Source organism: Quercus robur, chromosome 11 (genome assembly GCF_932294415.1).
Source record: "Quercus robur chromosome 11, dhQueRobu3.1, whole genome shotgun sequence".
Taxonomy (NCBI): Eukaryota; Viridiplantae; Streptophyta; class Magnoliopsida; order Fagales; family Fagaceae; genus Quercus; species Quercus robur.
In genome coordinates, this window is record NC_065544.1 from 10349665 (window position 1) to 10368049 (window position 18385).

The following is an 18385-nucleotide window of genomic DNA, read 5'->3' on the forward strand; positions in this document are numbered from 1 at the left end:
AGAAACTTTGAAGAACTTTGAAGAATCTTTGAAGAACTTGAAGAACATTCGAAGAACTTGATGAACATTCGAAGAGCTTGAAGAACTTGAAGGACAATAAATCTCTAATAAGCTCGAAGCTAGAGATTTATTGTGAAGACCGATCAATCCATCTTCCAATCAAAATCAAGAAGATTCTTATTCGAGTCAAATTCAATGAAGATAGAATCAGAGGGTATTCTTCTGTAAAAGAATCAAAATAGAGATTGTACTCATTATACATCAATACAAATTTATATTTGCAAACCTATTTCTTTTCAATTGTTTGATTTTCTACAATTGAGAAAAATTTGTGTTTACAGTAGCAACTATGCCTTTTGCAAGGTAAGGATGAGAGAATTTTTGTGTTCTATAGATGAGGGTGTTTGGGATGCTGTTGAAATAAGTTGGACAAAGCTAGAGACAGCCAAATCCACTTGGGATAAGGCAGCCCTTGCAGCGTCAAATGTTAATAGTAAAGCACTTAATGCAATTTTTTGTGATGTGTCCCCAGATGAATTCCATCGGATTTCTCATATCACCGTTGCCCAAGAAGCATGGCAGATTTTGGAAACCATTTATGAGGGTACAAAGAAAGTTAAGGACACAAAGCTACAGATGCTGACTACCCGGTTTGAGGAGCTCAGGATGAGCGAGGATGAGTCCTTTGACTCTTTCTATAGTAAGCTAAATGAAGTGGTCATCGGCAAGTTTAACTTGGGAGAGAAAACGGAGGACTCGAAAGTTGTAAGGAAAATTCTTCGTTCATTGCCGGAGAGCTTCCGTGCAAAGGTGACTGCAATTGAGGAGAGTAAAGACCTTGATGAAATCAAAGTCCAAGAGCTGATTGGTTCTCTCCAAATGTATGAAATTTCATTACCAAATCAAAGAAAGAGCAAATCACTGGCTCTTAAGACAATAAATGAAAGGGTAGAAGGTCATGGTTCATCGGATGAGGATGCAATAAAAAAGGATGTTGCTTACCTTGCAAAGAATTTCCGCAAATTTCTAAAGTTCAAAAACAGTGAGAAATTTGGTGATAAAGGGAAATTTATGAGTTCCGGAAAGGAGAAGAAAGACTTCAAAAAGAGAGAAGGGAAGGAGTCCCAATCTACTCAAGGAGTCACTTGCTTTGAGTGTAATGGACAGGGCCATTTCAAAAAGGAATGTCCCAATTACTAGAGATCGAAGGGCAAGGTGAATGCCACCGCTCTTAGTGACTCATATTCCTCCACCTCTGATTCGGAGGATAGTTGTGATGAAGAAAGGAATTTCTTAGCATTCATGACTGTTGCCCATGTTAAGTCTTTAGATGATTTGAATTTACTTGTGGAAGAGCTTGGGGAGCATAGTGATGAGGAATTCATGGGAATTGTAGAAGAATTAGATGCTGAAGAAGATGAAGATACAGCTGGTCTTAAAGAGAACTACAATTCTCTACTTGAGAAGTCAGGAGAATATGCAAGGGTGGCCAAGGCAGCTGTGAAAAAGATGAAGAAAGCTGAGGAGGACTATAAAAGTCTTCTAGTGAGATATAAGGAGGCCAAGTGTGAGATAGAAACGCTAAATGGCAAGCTAACCGGAGCTTACACCAAGGTAAAATTCCTTGAGCTTGAGGTGGTTCAAGCAAATGCCGAGGTAGAGCGAGTCTCTACAAAGAAGCTTGATGATGTCATTTTCTCTCAAAAGACCTTCTTCGACAAAACCGGATTAGGATACATCGGAGAAAGTAGTTTAGCTGTGAACATCTCCAAAAAAGTGAAGTTTGTGAAGGCCAAAGAGCCGATTGTAGTTGCCTCTACTGTTGAAAAGGCAAATATTGAGAAGAAGAAGAATGTAACTGACCAGCGGGTGTTGAACAAGCCCCATAATCAATCTGTGGTCAGGTTTGAAGGCAGAGCAAAATCTCTTCCACGATCGCAAAGAGGTCCTAGAATGAATCATGTGTGTCATCACTGCAGACTTCAAGGGCACACCCGACCTAATTGTCATAAGCTGAGAGCATTAAGGAATGCTAGTGATTAAAGGTCAAGAAGGCCAAGAAATGACAAGAGGACTTGGGCTGTTGAGCAATCAAGAGATCGAAATGTTGATCCCGGAATGATGGACGTGATGAAGATGATTGGTGCATTCACCAACTGTTTGGAAAGCTTCACTAGAAGGTTTGAAAGTCCTAACTCTTGTGCCCAATCCTATAAGGATATCACCCCAAACGCACGTGACGTGTGGGTGATGAAGGGTACTCATGCATAAGCATTACCACATGTCCATGCATTAATACTTCCTATGTTGTGTGACTGTTGGTTTGTTTATTGATTATTAGAATTGAAAATTGTTTGTTTGTTTCATTTTTTTTTTGTTTTTACATTGTTGCTTCTAATCAATCTTTTTCTTCTTGTGAGTCAAAAATCCAAAAAACCACATAAAAAGTAGAAAATCCAAAAAGATTGATCGACATTGTTGAGTTTTGTCTCAAAATATGTTTTACCTTTTACCTTGTACCTTTGTGCAAATGGCTTTGTGCATCTACGAGCATAGCTTGTTCCCTATGCACTCATATCATTGTGGAAGAAATCTTAAAATCTATGTGACTGTTGTAAATAGATTTTCAATCTTGTCATGAATGATTAGTGATTGGTTTTGTTGATCTTGAGACATGCATAGACTTGTGTTTATATATCTTCCCACTTTTTATTTTATTGTTTTTGCTAAAAGAGCTCACCAAATGTAAATCTCCAAATGAAAAGAGATATTGAGCTGCAAAAGCCTGTCGCACATACTAGTATTTGACTAGGAACAAAGGAAAGCGACCAAAAATTAAAAATTGTATGATGCCCAAAAAGCCAAAGGCTCAAAAATTTCAGGCATCAATCTCACAATGAGATGTGTTGATTCAAAAAGATCAAATGTTATGTCAAAAATGGAGCCAAATGAAAAGTTTCAAAGATATTGTACTCAAGCCTTTGTAGGAGGTCATATATGCATATTTCTATAATTGAGATGGATCACATTATCTAGTGCTAGTTATGTATGCCTTGATTGAATTGATCATTGAAGCTTCACATTAGACTAAGGACTATCTCATTTTTTATATTCACGAACAACACACATGTCTATGTTCAATGAATGTCATATTCATTCGTGTGATTGTACTTGACTAAATGTGTTTTCACATGCTCAATCTTTGTTGATCAATCACAAAAAGATTTTTGAGTGTTTTAGTTGTTTTTGGAAAGTACTTTGTTTTTGCAAAAATTGTCAAAATTTTCAAAAATTGTATTGCCCTATTCTGGTGACTCAGTCGTAAGTAGAACCAGTCGCATGCCCTAGTCGCGAGTCCATCACAGAGATTTTTCGCGACTCACTGGCAACTCATTGGTGGGTAAATGCTTCAGTCGCGAAAAAGACTTAGAATATTTTTCAAAAATTTGGAATTTCATGTTTTTCGCGGCTCAGGTTTGTGACTTGTTCGCGGGTGGAAGGTTCAGTTGCGAGAGGTACACAGAAATTTTCGCGGCTCAGTTCGTGACTCTCTCGCGAGTGGAACTTCCAGTTGCGAAAAACACTTAGAAATTTTTTTCAAAAGTTTCCTTTCAAGTGTTCTGGCAGCTGGCCCTAGCGACTTGCACGCGACTTGACTCAGTCGCGAAAATCGCGTGTTTTGCACAAAATGGGTCAGTTTTTAAACTTTTTCAGTTTTCCCTTGAATATTTCTGACTGTTCATCTCATTCCTTACCTGAACACTCTTAAACTCACTGTATCACTCTCAAACAAACTTCCATTTTGATTCATTTCATTCTCAAATTTTCAAGGAAAAAGGTATGGGTTTCTATTTTCTCACTCTATTTTGTGAAATTTTGTTTGAGTTTGTGTGTTTTGCAATGTTCCTAAATGGGTTTACTTTATTGGGTTGGCTAAAGGGGTTTTGTTGATTCTAGTGATTTGATGCTTACTTCACTTGTATTCTTGACTGTTTCTTAGATATGTATCTTGACTATGTTGCTCTATGCATATCATTCTCATGGTAGAATGTCACAATGACAGATATTTGTGACTTTGTGATTGACCATAGTTTACAGTGAACTGAACTGTGATTGTTTATTCATCATTGCTGAACATTTGTTACATGTTTTAGTATACATTGCTTCAGTGTTGCTCATTCTCACATACTGCTGACTGGGTTCATGTACTATGTTTAAGTGTTATCTCGGTCTGAATTTCAATGAGTCTCCAATTTTTGACTATCTTGAATCTAATCAAGTTGTTGTTCGTGTCATGTGTCTGTGCACTTGGATCTTTGCTGTGTGTTTGTTATTTTGTAGATGTCTCGCCAATCATCCAAAGAAAAAGAGATTGTAACTGATGTTTCATCATCCCCTGTTGCTAAACGAACTCGTCTCTCATCTCAGTCGTCTAAAGACTCAAACCGTGAGAGGTTCAAAACTCCTCTCGATTCACAGACTCACTCAAGCATTTTTGAAGATGCTACTTCCATAGTGGAACGAGTGGTAAAGTTTGACTCTTTGGGGACAACTTTTATCCCTAGAATCTTTGAAGCTAAAGATTGGGCCAATCTATTCAGGAATTTCGAAGACCCGATGGAAGAGTTGGTTAGGGAATTCTTCTCAAATGCGAGATACATTGGAGTTGAGTTAAAATGCTGGGTAAGAGGAAAAGAGTTTTCCATCAATCCGAACTACATAGCCCAGGTTCTTCGCATCACTAGACCTGAGAATGTGGACCTCACCCCTTATGACGATCGAACTCCTAAGGTTCAAGACATTCTGAAAATTCTTGGGCTTGATCATGAAGTCTCCAGTAAAGGCACATCTATAAACACTGTAAATTTTGCTCTTGAGTTGACCACACTGAAGCTGATTATGTTCTCCAATCTCTACCCATTGTCCAACACTACTTTCATCAATCTTGGAAGAGCTCAATTCCTATGTGATCTTATTACAGGAGCCCCAATTGATATCTGTGCCCATATCTTCCAGACCATTGGGAAGACCACAACTCGATCAGCAACACGAGCATGTATTCCGTTTTGCAGTCTCATCATGAAGATCATACTTCTTGAAGGTGTCAATCCCCCATTAGATGGAAAAATGATGACCCGTTCTCGACCAATATCCATGGGGACTCTCCAAGCTAGCAAGAGTCACTCCTCTAAAATACCAAAGAGTGAACACATATCTCCTGCTACAACATCTACTCATGGGTCAGATACACCTGTGCATACCGCGACTATCTCTCCTGTCACCCCTGAGTTACAGCCAACTAGCAATCAACCAGAACAATTTGGTCTTCAAGCTGATAGGTTGGGTCCCTTTTTTGAAAATCTTCATATGCGCATTGCTAGAATTGAAAAACTCATCTACTCCACCAACAATCAAGTTCAAATGCGCCTCACGACCATGAAGAATCAGCTAAATGCTATTTAGCAAAAGTTTCAGCAAAAGTTAGAGGACAGCCTTTAGCTATTTGTGCCAAAAAGGGGAAGAGCTTATAGTAAGGGGGAGAGCAACACAAAGGGAAGTGTGCATAGTAAAAGGGGGAGTTATGTGCTCAAGAAACTTTGGCTAGCCTAGTTTATCAGTTATTTACTTATAGTCTTCTATTGTCTTTATAAACCCTTGGTTTGTCTAGCTGTGTTACTTGGGTTATTGTTTTGGTTTTAATCTCATGGATCTATTTTAAAACACTCATGTTACTTTGGTTTGTTAATATTTAAAGTTGTTATTCAGTTTGTTTATGTTTGTGCCCATGTTGCTTTTCTAAGCTTTTAGGGTTTGTTTCCATGTTTTTGTAGGCTTTTATGGTTTGTACCTTGCTTATGCAGCCCTTATGTTTTGTTGTCTAATACTTCTAGCTAAATGTTATGCATTTTCTTTAAGTATTCTCACTCTTGTGCCCTTGTAGGATTTTGTTCCTAGATGCATATACTTTATGTATTATGCATTGGTTAAGTGTTGGGCATGCAAGTGGTTTCCATTGAGCTTATTGGCTTGTATGTCCGGATGTTCATTCCAAGTGTGAATGAGCATTATGGTCACTATTTTATAGTGATTGCCTGTTTGGTCAAGCCATGGTTTATTTCTCATTCCATTTTGCTTGATCTTATTGTGCTTGTCTCATATGCTATTACAAGTTTTTCTGCATACAATGATGATACCGTGTTGTTATGTTTCAGGAGATTCTTGTTCATATGTTTCAAGAGCTTATCAGATTCTAGAGTTAGATGTGAGTGAGTTTTGTTCAACTGTTCCCAACTCACATATTAAGTCTAGAGTTTGTTTTAGGGTTTTGTCACAGAATAGCCAAAGGGGGAGATTGTAAGGTTGAATTTTATCAACCATCTTGTTGGCTTTATTCCGTACCAAATTTGTTTGTATTTTAGCAATTAGTAACCCTGTATTTAGGTGGGAATCATGTAAGGGTAGTGAGTGTGAGAGTGCGAAGAAATGCTCAAGATTGTGCAAAGATGCAGAGACTCGCGGCTGGACTCACGAGTGACTCACGACTGGCAAGCCGCCAAAGTTGGCACACATGTGGAGCATGCAGGGGAGCTGAAGAGTCATGCCAACTGTTGCATTGCAGGACAAAAGTCCCAGGCCGTTACCTCGTGGCTTGAACTCGCGACTTAGCCCAGTTGCGAGGTCAAGTCGCCAGACCACCCTGTTTGGGAAAAACTGACTTTTCACATTCCTTCTCACCCTATTATATATATACCCTTATACCCACGATATTTTGAGAGCTTTTAGAGAGAATTTTGAGAGAGAAACCCTAGAGAAAAACAAGATTGATTCATCCACAATCTTCACATAGAGACTCTTCAAATTCCTCTACTCTCTTCCTCTCCATTGTCAAATCCTTGAGAGGTACATTACCAAAACCTTTTCTCACCATACCCATATTTGTGAGAAGGCCATTTGGTGTTTGGGAAGTAGTTAAGAAGGGACCAATTTCATATTGGTAGATGCTATGGTCAATTAGCGGAATCCGGTAAGCTAAATAAGAAATAGGTTCGGCGTAACCTCGTTGGAGTAGGAGTTTGGAGGGCTTAGGTACATTGGGTAGATTAGGCTTGGAGGGTCTTCTGTTGTTCATGTATCCCAACTACATTCTTTAGTGGATTGTTTACCGCTTGGAGGGCGGCGGAGAGGTTTTATGCCGAGGGCTTCGGTTTCCTTTTCGATAACACATCAAGTGTTGTCCTTATGTTTGCATCTCTCTTCCTTTAATCTTTTCCATTTAATTTCTGCTGTGGATGTGATATTATTTGGTTTAGATTGTTTATCAATTATGTTTTAAGCTTATGTTCATATTCCGCACATTAATTGTTTGACATTAAGCTTGAATTGGTAATTTGTAAATTGGGGGTCTAAACGTTCATAATGTTTTATACACTAATTGAACTTTCAATCTTGATGCAGCAACTATGTTCTACCAACACTTGATTGTAGTTCTTGCTCCGATAGATTCTTGTGTAGTTAAAAAGTACAAAAACCTCTCAGATCTCACAAAGAGTAACAGACAAGTCTTCTCCAAAAAATCTTCAAAATGTGGCTAGGGTTTCCCTTTTATATGTGGAGAAGTTTAGATGAAACCCTAAATGTTTTCGTAGGCTTGGGCTTGTTTAAAAATTCTGCAGAAAAACTAGACCTACGATTTTCGATCGGTCGAGCCTAATCCTCGATTGGTCGAGCAAGGCAGAACCATACTTCCTTTTTTTGCAGTCAGTTGGACCTGAACCTTGAAACAAACACTTTTAAGCATTGCCCAAACACTTAGAGCAGACATATTTTGTTCTCGGTTTGCCAATACAATAAAATATGATTCTAAATATTTACACCTAAATCTTTAAAACCTAGTAGTCTCTCTTCCAAAAAAATAAAAAATAAAATACTATAGTCTAGATCGGCTCACTCAAATTGTCTTACGGGAACATTAACAGGGCCACCCTAAACACTCAATCTTAAACAAGGGCTAACCAATGGACTTGTGCTCACCAATGCCAGGGCAACTTAAAGGCACTCTTTCATAGAATTACAAATCAATAATAAAAACAATGAATACAAATTTTCAAGAGAACTTGGCTTTGATATCAACTGGGGAACCAAGGAGGAGTACAATGAGTGGATGAAGAGAGAAAATATGGATGAATATGTATGAAAGAAATATGTTTCAAGAACAAAATGAACGGTACAACATAAAACTTTGAAAATAAATATATTTTTGAAAACTGAAAAACTTACTTGATTCTTGAAATTTTTGATTAGTAATTTAAACACTAATATTCATTCAAATATTTAAAAATATTAAAATTAAAAATTTTAATTATCATACAAGGATTGATATTGGAAGGAAGGATAGGGTTACAAGGCAAGGCTTATACTAAGATGATTTATTTTTTTGGTTTGAAGTAGGCAATGTGTAAGGCTTGCCTAACTTAAATGATTCGTGGGTTGGGATTGCGTCCAATGCATCAGTGTATTGGACATAAGTTGTGTCCCTTATTCGTATGCCTTATAAATGAACAAAAGCTACATGAATAGTAAAAAGGGAAAAGTACAATGAACAATATTGCATAGTGACAAATAAACAGTGCCGCATAGTAACTATAAAAAATAATTTCCTAATACCCTAGTAACTTCAATAATTCCTAGGATAGTGAATTGTCTTTAATAATTTTTGATACTGCCAAGAATGATTTTGTGGATGAAATAATGAAAGTCTTTAGTAATAATATATATAAAGAGGAAGTCCATATATTACAAGTATATATATATATATATATATATATATAGTTAGATTCAAGTTACACCTGGTGTAACTCTAAGTAATGTTACACTACTCAATATTTTTTAATTGGATCCAAATATTGACAAATCCATCATTAAATTATATTATCTTTGTATATTCTTTATGCTTGCAAAATTTCAAGGTGATCGAAATTAATATCCATGTTATCAATCAATTGTTAAAATTCAAATTTTTGTAGTTTAAAATAATGCATAAAATATGAGTTTATGGATCAAATGGTAGATAGCATCCGATTGATATGAAAATTGACATGCATGTTAAGAGCATATAAAACATATAATTCAACGGTTGGATTTTCAAAATATTAATTCAATAACAAGTTATTAGGTGGTGTAACATTGCTTAGAATTACACCAAATGTAATTTGAATCCAACTCATATATATATATATATATATATATATTAAAATTTCAACCTATGACGTCCGTTTCGTGATTATTGCCTTTTATTATTAGGCCAAGATACCAATTAATTTTTAGTATAAACGATATTGAAATCTCAAATCTCATATTTGATGACAAGAGATTTTATTAGTTGAGATAACTAGAACCCATTATATATTACAAGCTTAATACACAATTAAATTAGAATTAAAAAAAAAAAAACTATTTAAGGAATAAATAGTCCTGAACTCAAAAAATAGAAAGAAAAAAAAAAGAAAAAGAAAAACAAATAGAGAGAGAGTAAGTAGTCCTTAGACTTCCCCTAAATACACATAAATTAATAGAGAAAATCCATATATTACATTACAAGCTTAAAACATAATTAAACTAGTCTAGGAGTAACTAGTACTCCTTAGACTTCCCATTTATACACATAAATTAAAATTAGGAGAGAAAGTTCATATATATATATATATATATATATATATTACAAGCTTAATACATAATTAAACTAGTCTAGGAATAACTATTCCTTAGGCTTCCCATAAATACACAAAATATCAGATGAAGGGCAAGTTTAAAATACACAAAATATCAACACATTTATTAGCTTCATGATACATATATGTGTTGAATCAAGACCTGCAATCCTCTAGTGAAGTTCTAGCGAGGATGTTTCTGCAATTAAAAAAATAATTACATTAATTTACAATTTTTTCTTTAAACAAAATAATCAAAAGAAATAGACTCATTCAAACACACCATTAATATGATATACAAAGAGAAAGGTAAAAATAGTGTTTTTCATTTGGCGTTCAATTATTTTTGAAGCTGGCCTTAAAAACATTGATCAAAACTCAAATTATGTAGTACTAATAAGCAAGATCTGGATGTAAAGTAAACCAATAACTTAATTTGTTCACATGAACACAATATTTTTTTGAGTAAAATACTATTTTGGTTTCTAAATTTTACTAAAAATTTGTTTTTTATTCCTAGACTTTAAAAAGTTATTTTTTTTAATCCCTAAACTTTGTAAATAGTTTTTTTTTTTTTTTATAAATAATTTAGGAGCAAAAATAGAGATGAAAAAAAAACTTTTTTTCAATAATTTAGGGATGAAAAAAATATTTCTTAAAGTTTAAAGAAAAAATAAAATATTTTCAATAGTTTAGGAATGAGAAGCTTTTTAATAATTTAGGAACGAAAAATGAACTTCTTAGAGTTTAGGAATAAAAAAAAAAAAAATTTATTTGTAAAGTTGAAAGACCAAAATAATATTTTACCACTTTTTTTTATTGCTTATAACTTATCACCTAAGCAAGTTGTGGCCAAACTAAAATTCCTTATGCATCTTGAATAAATCAACTTGCTGTTTTTCTTACCACCATGGTGTGCTAACGGTTAGTCAGCAACTGTCCAAGTCAGATCATTCTCAAAAATCCAATGGCAAACCTCGATCCTACCCGGACTTGACCCTAGCTCCAAGAAAGCTTCATGATTCGGGTTCCAACTCGAGGTGTTCATGTGACAAATGGCAACACCATCATTGATCTTAGCCTTCGAATTCGGATCCAGTATATCCGCTTCGTAGATTCGAACCTTTGGAACTGAATGGCAGGTATATACTAGGTACGGAAACAACCTCTGATGACAAGTCATTGATTGCTGCATGACTCTCCCACCGTTGATTCCTTTGACAGACCCGATCATTATACTCTGCTTTGAACCGTTTACATTCTTGGTTGTTCGAACGGCAACGTTTCGACGACCCAAGACCGAGATTGCAAAGTCGATCATGTCCTCAGCTGAGCCCACGCACCGCTTGGTCTCGCCTAGGCTAGGAGTTTTCTCGCAATCACTTAAGGTCTCAACTATCATAGTTTCCATGGTGGAATTATCACCAGCATGAAAAATCCGCTTCAGCTCAGAGATTTTGGACGTAGAAAACGGCAGTTTGGACGAAATGGACCGCGGCAAAAAGGACCTTTCTGGCAATTTATCTTGAATGTCCGGCATTGGCATCACCGTCCCTTTCTTTAACATCGACTCCCGAAAGAATATACCGGTGGTATGGGATCTCTTGTCGAAGTTGTACTTGAAACTACAGCTGTAACTGAAACTACAGTCAGCGACGTCTGTGTGAGTCAGTAATGAAGAATCAGGGAAGCAGAGGAGGTTGGCGGACGCACAAAAGGCTGAGAAGCGAGAGGAGAGAGCGCTGTAGTTGTGGGTGGTGGCGAGTTTGGAGAAACTAGCTGACTCAACTGCGCTTAGTGGGGACGCTTTGGATAGGAGAAACACTGGCTTGGTGTGGCTGTTTCCGGTCTGTTTGTTCCAATACCGAATCAGATAGGACTTCTAGGACAAGGGGTTTTGATCACTGGCCGACCCAACCTGCATTAAGAGAACGTGGAAACAAAGTGAGACTCAACAACTTCTTATCATGGGACTCACTCTACATATAATCTTCTCCTAAAACACATTGACTCGACACAATTAACGGGAAGCATTATCCTACTTTCGTCTATTATGTAAGAGGCAGAGTCAGAGTGCTTACAGTGAGAGAAGTGAGAAAGATAAAAAGAAGGAGAGAAGTCATGGGGCTGAGTTTTGTCTGCATTATTGGTATTATCTTTAGAGCGCCGGTGGGTTTGTAGGGTTATACACTAGCTAGGTGGAAATTTATAGAAGTGCATATGAAGAGAGAGAAAATAAAAAGAAAAGATATATGAGAGAGAGAGAGAGAGGAACCATTCAACTCATGCATGTCACGAAGGAATATGATAATGACATCATATCTCACCCGACACACTAAATTTGAAATTGGCTTATTTTGTTGAAATTAAAATTTTTTTTATTAGTAAATAAAATTAAAAGTTAGTTGAAATAGTATAGTAGAACCCATGAATAGTATCAAAAAATGCAATAAAACTCATAAATAGTAGCAAAAATAAGCTGAATAGTAAAATAAACTTGCTCTTTAATTTGGAGCAAAACGCAATCATGATCCGTTAAATGACTAATGACATGTGCAAAAATATTTTTTTTTACCAAAAATTACTAATATTATAAAGTTTATTGTAAAAGATTTATTATGAATGAAAAGTATAGCTCCTAGAAGCCCCTAATGATGAATTTGTTAGTATGAAGTGAATAAGAAATTGACTCCTAATGTGACCACTTGAATATGATATTAAAGTGGTGAAAATCCTTGAGTCCCACATTGAAAATAATAGAGAATATGAGTTTTGGGCTGGATGCTGGGTTGGGATTTAGGCATGTGTGGACTAGGCCCACTTATCCAATTAATAATAATAATATTTTTTTTTTATTTTTTTTATTTTGAGTCAATAAGTCTGTATACAGCAACTATCTCTGAAACAGTGTTTCAGTTTTAAGTTACGTATAATTTCATAGTTCCTTATTCATGAAAAAGAACTTTTAGAAAAAACTCTCCCAGTGAGAATATTTTTGTGCATTTCATTTTGTGTCAAAGAGAGAGAGAAAGAGACATTGAGTAGTTCATAGAGCACAACCTTCTGTGCTTCGTTTTTGTGTTGTAGATCGTTTTATCCTAGTAGACAGACGTCCGTGAGTCTCAAAGCACCACAATGATTGTGTGAGGGGCAAAATCTGCTTTAAGGAGAGTGTGTCAAACATAAGACTTATTCTGAATCATTCATCCTTCACGCATTTGGTCTGTGAGTTTTTAATTATTTAAAGATATCTTCCTATATATATTTAGTATTTGTGTTATTGTTTATTCTTAGATCTGTGTATTGTTCCTGACAGGACTAACGAAATCAATTAGAGACGAATCCAGCAGGACAGACGAGGCTACCCCCTAAGACGAGCCCAAAAGTATCCACGTCACTGACGAGAATAGTGGAACCATTCAATGCCACCAATAATACCTCGGACAGTTACAAAACCAATTGTACAGACCGTTGAGAGCACAATAAAAGCTCCATTACAAGGCAGGAGGCGTTACCAAAGGAAGAAATTAACATCACAAATTCCAGTCACAACGGCTAGAATCCAAGGCAACATATATCAAAACCCCCACACTGCCAACCAAGGTACAAAAACACAAACACTCTAAAAGGATAGTGATTGCCATTTTAGTATTCTTTTTCATTTTACATTATACTCTTTCGTTCTGACTGTGGCATCGGAGACGTTGTGGCAGGCACCACACCGGTGACCACCCCTGCAGAAGCAGTCTTGTCATCTACACAGGTATCCAGGCGAGAATTTGGATCCATCTGGGCACGTTCATTTCGACTGACGAAGTCACGCTTCATCAGTTTGGCACCATCTGTGGGGATGACATTTTCGCATTCATATTCGAAAACGCAGTTTCCATCAACTTCTATATTCAGATGGAGTCCAATCAAGATTCCGCAGCCTTGGCTCAGCAAGTCCAAGCTCTTGCGGCCACCATTGAAGAACTCACCAAACAAAATCAGGAAATGAAGTTACGGCTTCAACAGGTTCAAGAATCGGTCTAAGGGTACCTTGGAGGGTGAGGGAGACAACCATAGAAGGAGTATTCATCAAAGGCCTACTTCTCCAGACGAGCAGAATTCAGATCTCCTTCGAGAGATGAGGAAGGAGATGGACGAGTTGAGGAATGCCATCAAGGAAAAAACGGACCGGAGCATAGATAGTATGGTAAGGGCCATGGATTCACCTTTCACTATAGCAGTCCTCGAATGCCCAGTGCCGTCAAAATTTCGTCTACCTCAACTTGAGCAGTTCGACGGGCTCAATGACCCTCAGGATCACCTTAATACCTTCAAAACGATGCTAGGCCTTCAACAGCCCCCTGATGAGATACTGTGTTGTTCCTTTCCCACCACTCTCAAGGGAGCTGCAAGGGAATGGTTCACAAAGTTGCCAACATCGTCCATCGACAACTTCGAGCAGTTGAGCAACGCCTTCTTGCGTCACTTTATTGGGGGGCAGCGTCCTAAGAGACCAACGGACCACTTACTCTCCATTAGGCAGGGAGAAAAGGAAACCCTGAGGTCATACGTGAAACGCTTTACTCCGGAGACCTTGGAGGTAGACGAAGCTGATGACAAAGTACAACTGACGACCTTCAAAGCGGGACTGAGATCCAGAGATCTCGTGGCTTCACTCGCGAAGAATCCTCCAAAGACGATGGCAGAGATGCTCCTAAAAGCACAGAAGTACATGAATGCTGAAAACGCTTTAGCAGCCATAAGGGATGTAGAGAAGCCTAGAGAAAAAGGAAGGAAGGATGACAAGCGTAGGGGACAAAAGAGGGAGCGTCCAGATCGTCGGAACAATGACAGGAACAGAAGAAAAGAAGATAAAGGTCCTCGGACGGTAAAATTTACCCCTCTAGTTATTCCTGTTGACAAAATTTTAATGCAAATTAAGGATGAGCACTACCTCAAATGGCTGAGACCATTACACTCATCCCCTAACGTCCGTGATAAGAATAAGTACTGTCGATTTCACCAAGATCATGGCCACAACACAAAAGATTGTAGGGACCTAAAGGAGCAAATAGAAGAGTTGATACGGAAAGGAAAACTACAAAAATATGTGAAGAAGGGGGGATATAGTAAGTTCAAAGACGGCAATAAAAGCCAGTATAAGTCCTCTTCCAGGAGTGGCGATCGTCCGTTCCAACCTCCACAGGATGTGATCGGGGAGATAAAGACGATTACAGGAGGACCCTTCACAAGAGGGTCATTCAAATCCCTCAAGAAAGCATGCCAAAGACAGGTGAATAGTGTCCACATGATACCTCCGTTTAAGCAGAAATGGACGGACCAGGATATGTCCTTCAATGAAGTGGATGCCAGGGGAGTGAAGCAGCCTCACAATGACTCTTTGGTTATAATGCTGACTATAGAAGGATTCAACACCAAAAGGATCCTCGTGGACAACAGTAGCTCTGCAGACATTATCTACCTCTCTGCTTTCCAGCAGCTGAAGCTAGATCTAAGGAGACTGCGCTTATTTGACTCCCCCCTTGTCAGTTTCAGTGGAGACAAGGTATATCCCAAGGGCATAGTGATGTTAACAATAACGGTGGGGACCTACCCGATGCAGTTGACCCATCAATTGGACTTCCTAGTGGTAGATTGCCCCTCATCTTACAATGTAATCATTAGGAGGCCCACGCTCAACAAATGGAAAGCAGCCACGTCCACCTATTACCTGAAGGTAAAATTCCCAACAGATAACGGTATCGGTGAAGTAAAAGGAGATCAAGTCTTAGCCAGAGAGTGTTACCAGGCCATCTTGGCTGCAAAGGAGAACCACACATGGATGATTGAAGAGAAGGAAGAAGATAAAATGGAAGCCCTGGAAACAGTGGAATTGGCCGAAGGAGAGGCAACCAAGACGACAAAGATAGGGACGACGCTAAGCCCTGAGATGAGAACAAGGCTCATCCAGTTCCTTAAAGAAAACCTAGATGTCTTTGCATGAAACCACGAGGACATGCCGGGCATATCTTCAGAAGTCATTCAGCATAAGTTGAATGTGAACCTGGAAAGAAAGCCCGTCCAACAAAGACGAATAGTCTTTGCCCCAGAACGAGACCAAGCGATTATAGATGAAGTTACCAAATTGTTGACGGCAGGCTTCATCTGGGAAGTGTACTATCCTGAGTGGCTCGCAAACGTTGTCCTAGTGAAGAAAACAAATGGGAAATGGAGAATGTGTGTGGACTTCACGGACCTGAACAAGGCATGCCCGAAGGACAGTTTTCTTCTACCAAGGATAGACCAGCTTGTGGATTCTACAGCCGGATACAAGTTGCTAATGCTCATGTACGCTTTCTCAGGATACAACCAGATAAAAATGGCTGAAGAAGATAAGGAGAAGACTGCTTTCATCACGAGTCAAGGACTCTATTGTTATAAGGTAATGCCTTTTGGATTAAAGAATGCCGGAGCTACGTATCAGAGATTAGTGAACAAAATGTTCAGCAAATAGATTGGCAAGAATATGGAAGTATACGTGGATGATATGCTCGTCAAGAGTAAGGAAGAGCTTACCCATTTGGACGACCTAAAGGAGACGTTTGCCACCCTCAAACAATATCAGATGAGGTTGAATCCTAGTAAGTGTGTTTTTGGTGTAGTTTCAGGGAAATTCTTGGGATTCATGGTGTCCCAGAGAGGAATAGAAGCAAACCCGGAGAAAGTGCAAGTCATAATCAATATGACATCACCCAGGAACGTTAAGGAAGTCCAGAAGCTCACAGGAAGGATTGCAGCTTTAAACAGGTTCATCTTTAGAGTGACGAACAAGTGCCTACCCTTTTTCAAGACCTTGAAGCAGACTTTCAACTGAATAGACGAATGTGAAGCACCGTTCCAAGAACTCAAACGTTACTTGAATAATCCACCCCTCTTATGTCCATCCAAAGAAGGGGAAAACCTATATTTGTACTTGGCAGTATCAGCTACAGCAGTGAGTGCAGCCCTGATTAGAGAAGAAGGCAAGAAACAGCTCCTAGTTTACTACGTCAGCCAAGCTTTCCAAGGGGCTGAGTCCAGGTATCCAAGGATTGAAAAGATTGCGTTTGCGTTAATAATAGCCTCACGCAAACTAAGGCAATATTTTCAGGCAAATCCTATCCTGGTGATGACGGATCAACCTATCAAAAAATCCATGAACAAACTTGGGGTAGCTTGAAGAATGGTCCAATGGGCAATTGAACTCAGTCAATTTGACATTGAGTACCATCCCAGAACAGCCATCAAGGCACAAGCTTTGGTAGACTTCATTGCCGAGTTCACCTTTCCGGACGAGGACAGCCTCACCAACGAAGCCAAACGATGGACGATACAGACTGATGGTTCGTCAGCCCAAAAGAGAGGGGGAGTAGGGGTCGTCATAACCACCCCTGACGGAGAAGTGCTCAAATATGGAGTTTAACTGAAATTTCCGGCTACCAACAACGAGGCTGAATACGAAGGAATACTGACGGGATTAAGGCTCGAAAAGGCACTTGGAGCTAAGAACCTGTTAGTCCAAAATGATTCAAAGCTAGTGATCGGGCAAATCAAGGGAGAGTACGAAGCAAAGGAAGAAAGAATGCAGAAATACCTCAGACTGACGAAACATCTGACTCAGGAGTTCGATAAGGTGGAATTCGTACAGATCCCCAGAAGCCAGAATATGGTAGCAGACGAAGTCTCGAAGCTAGTATCGTCAGAAGAAGGGGGGATCAGCATGGGCTTGGCAATGGAAGTCCAGAATTACCCCAGCATTAAAGAAGTTCCAACATTCACAATCCAGAGCACAAGTAGCTGAATGACACCAATCATTTCTTTCCTCCAGAATGGGCACCTCCCTCAGAATACAGAAGGGGTCAAAAAGATCAAGAAGAGGGCGGCCAGATTTACGATCCTTAATGACGCCTTATACAAAAGAGGCTTCTTCATGTCTTACTTGAAATGTGTCGACGAAGAAGAAGCCAAGTACATACTGGAAGAAATCCACGAAGGGATTTGCAGGGACCACGTCGACCCTAGGTCCCTGGTGAACAAGGTCATTCGAACAGGTTATTTCTGGCCTACTATGCAGGTGGATGCAATGGAGCTCGTAAAGAAGTGTGATAAGTGCCAACGATACGGGAATGTCCAGCATTTTCCAGCAGAGAGACTAACGACGATAGCCTCCCCGTGGCCATTTGCGCAATGGGGAATCGACATCGTCAGCCCACTGCCCCAAGGTAAAGGTCAGGTAAAATTCCTACTAGTTGCTATTGACTACTTCACAAAGTGGGTCGAAGCAGAGGCTTTAGCAACGATCACTGAAGTAAGAATTCGGAGCTTTGTGTGGAAGAATATAATTTGCAGGTTCGGGATTCCATTGACGATCATATCAGATAGTGGGTAGCAGTTCGACAGCTAAGGCTTTAGGGACTTCTGTTCGAGTCTAGGCATCAAGAACCAATTCTCATCCCCAGGGCATCCCCAGACGAATGGACAGACGGAAGTGACGAATCAGACACTACTCAAGATTATCAAAGCCAAGCTGGACGACGCGAAGGGTGCCTGGCCAAAAGAATTGCCCAACGTCCTTTGGACTTACAGAACCACAGTAAGAACCTCAACAGGAGAAACCCCCTTCAGGCTCACTTATGGCACTGAAGCAG

General features: G+C 38.8%; 3 protein-coding genes across 4 annotated transcripts in view; 1 reads left to right on the forward strand and 2 right to left on the reverse strand.

Annotated features, from left to right (window-relative positions):
• Window positions 1–9533: 9533 nt before the first annotated feature.
• LOC126704584 (polygalacturonase-1 non-catalytic subunit beta-like) overlaps window positions 9534–18385 on the reverse strand; it is a 66445-nt gene continuing 57593 nt past the window's right edge. For both annotated transcript variants that reach the window (XM_050403597.1, XM_050403596.1), the window contains exon 3: window positions 9534–9906. The gene's annotated coding sequence lies outside the window, so the exon portion shown is untranslated. The remainder of the gene's footprint in view (window positions 9907–18385) is intronic.
• LOC126704693 (polygalacturonase 1 beta-like protein 3) lies at window positions 10633–13535 on the reverse strand. Its single transcript, XM_050403718.1, has 2 exons — window positions 13425–13535; window positions 10633–11556 (listed from the first exon to the last, which is right to left on the reverse strand). Exons 1-2 carry the CDS (start codon window positions 13533–13535, stop codon window positions 10633–10635), a joined length of 1035 nt encoding a protein of 344 aa, XP_050259675.1.
• On the forward strand, window positions 13837–15702 carry LOC126704694 (uncharacterized). Its single transcript, XM_050403719.1, has one exon. It carries the CDS (start codon window positions 13837–13839, stop codon window positions 15700–15702), a length of 1866 nt encoding a protein of 621 aa, XP_050259676.1.

Coding starts and splice junctions, on each gene's coding strand:
- LOC126704694 (XM_050403719.1), top strand. CDS start 13,837: ATGAGGAAGGAGATGGACGAGTTGAGGAATGCCATCAAGGAAAAAACG.
- LOC126704693 (XM_050403718.1), bottom strand. CDS start 13,535: ATGAAGCGTGACTTCGTCAGTCGAAATGAACGTGCCCAGATGGATCCA. Junction 11,557..13,424: donor CAGGGGTGGTCACCGGTGTG/GTGCCTGCCACA, acceptor TGGAACAAACAG/ACCGGAAACAGCCACACCAA.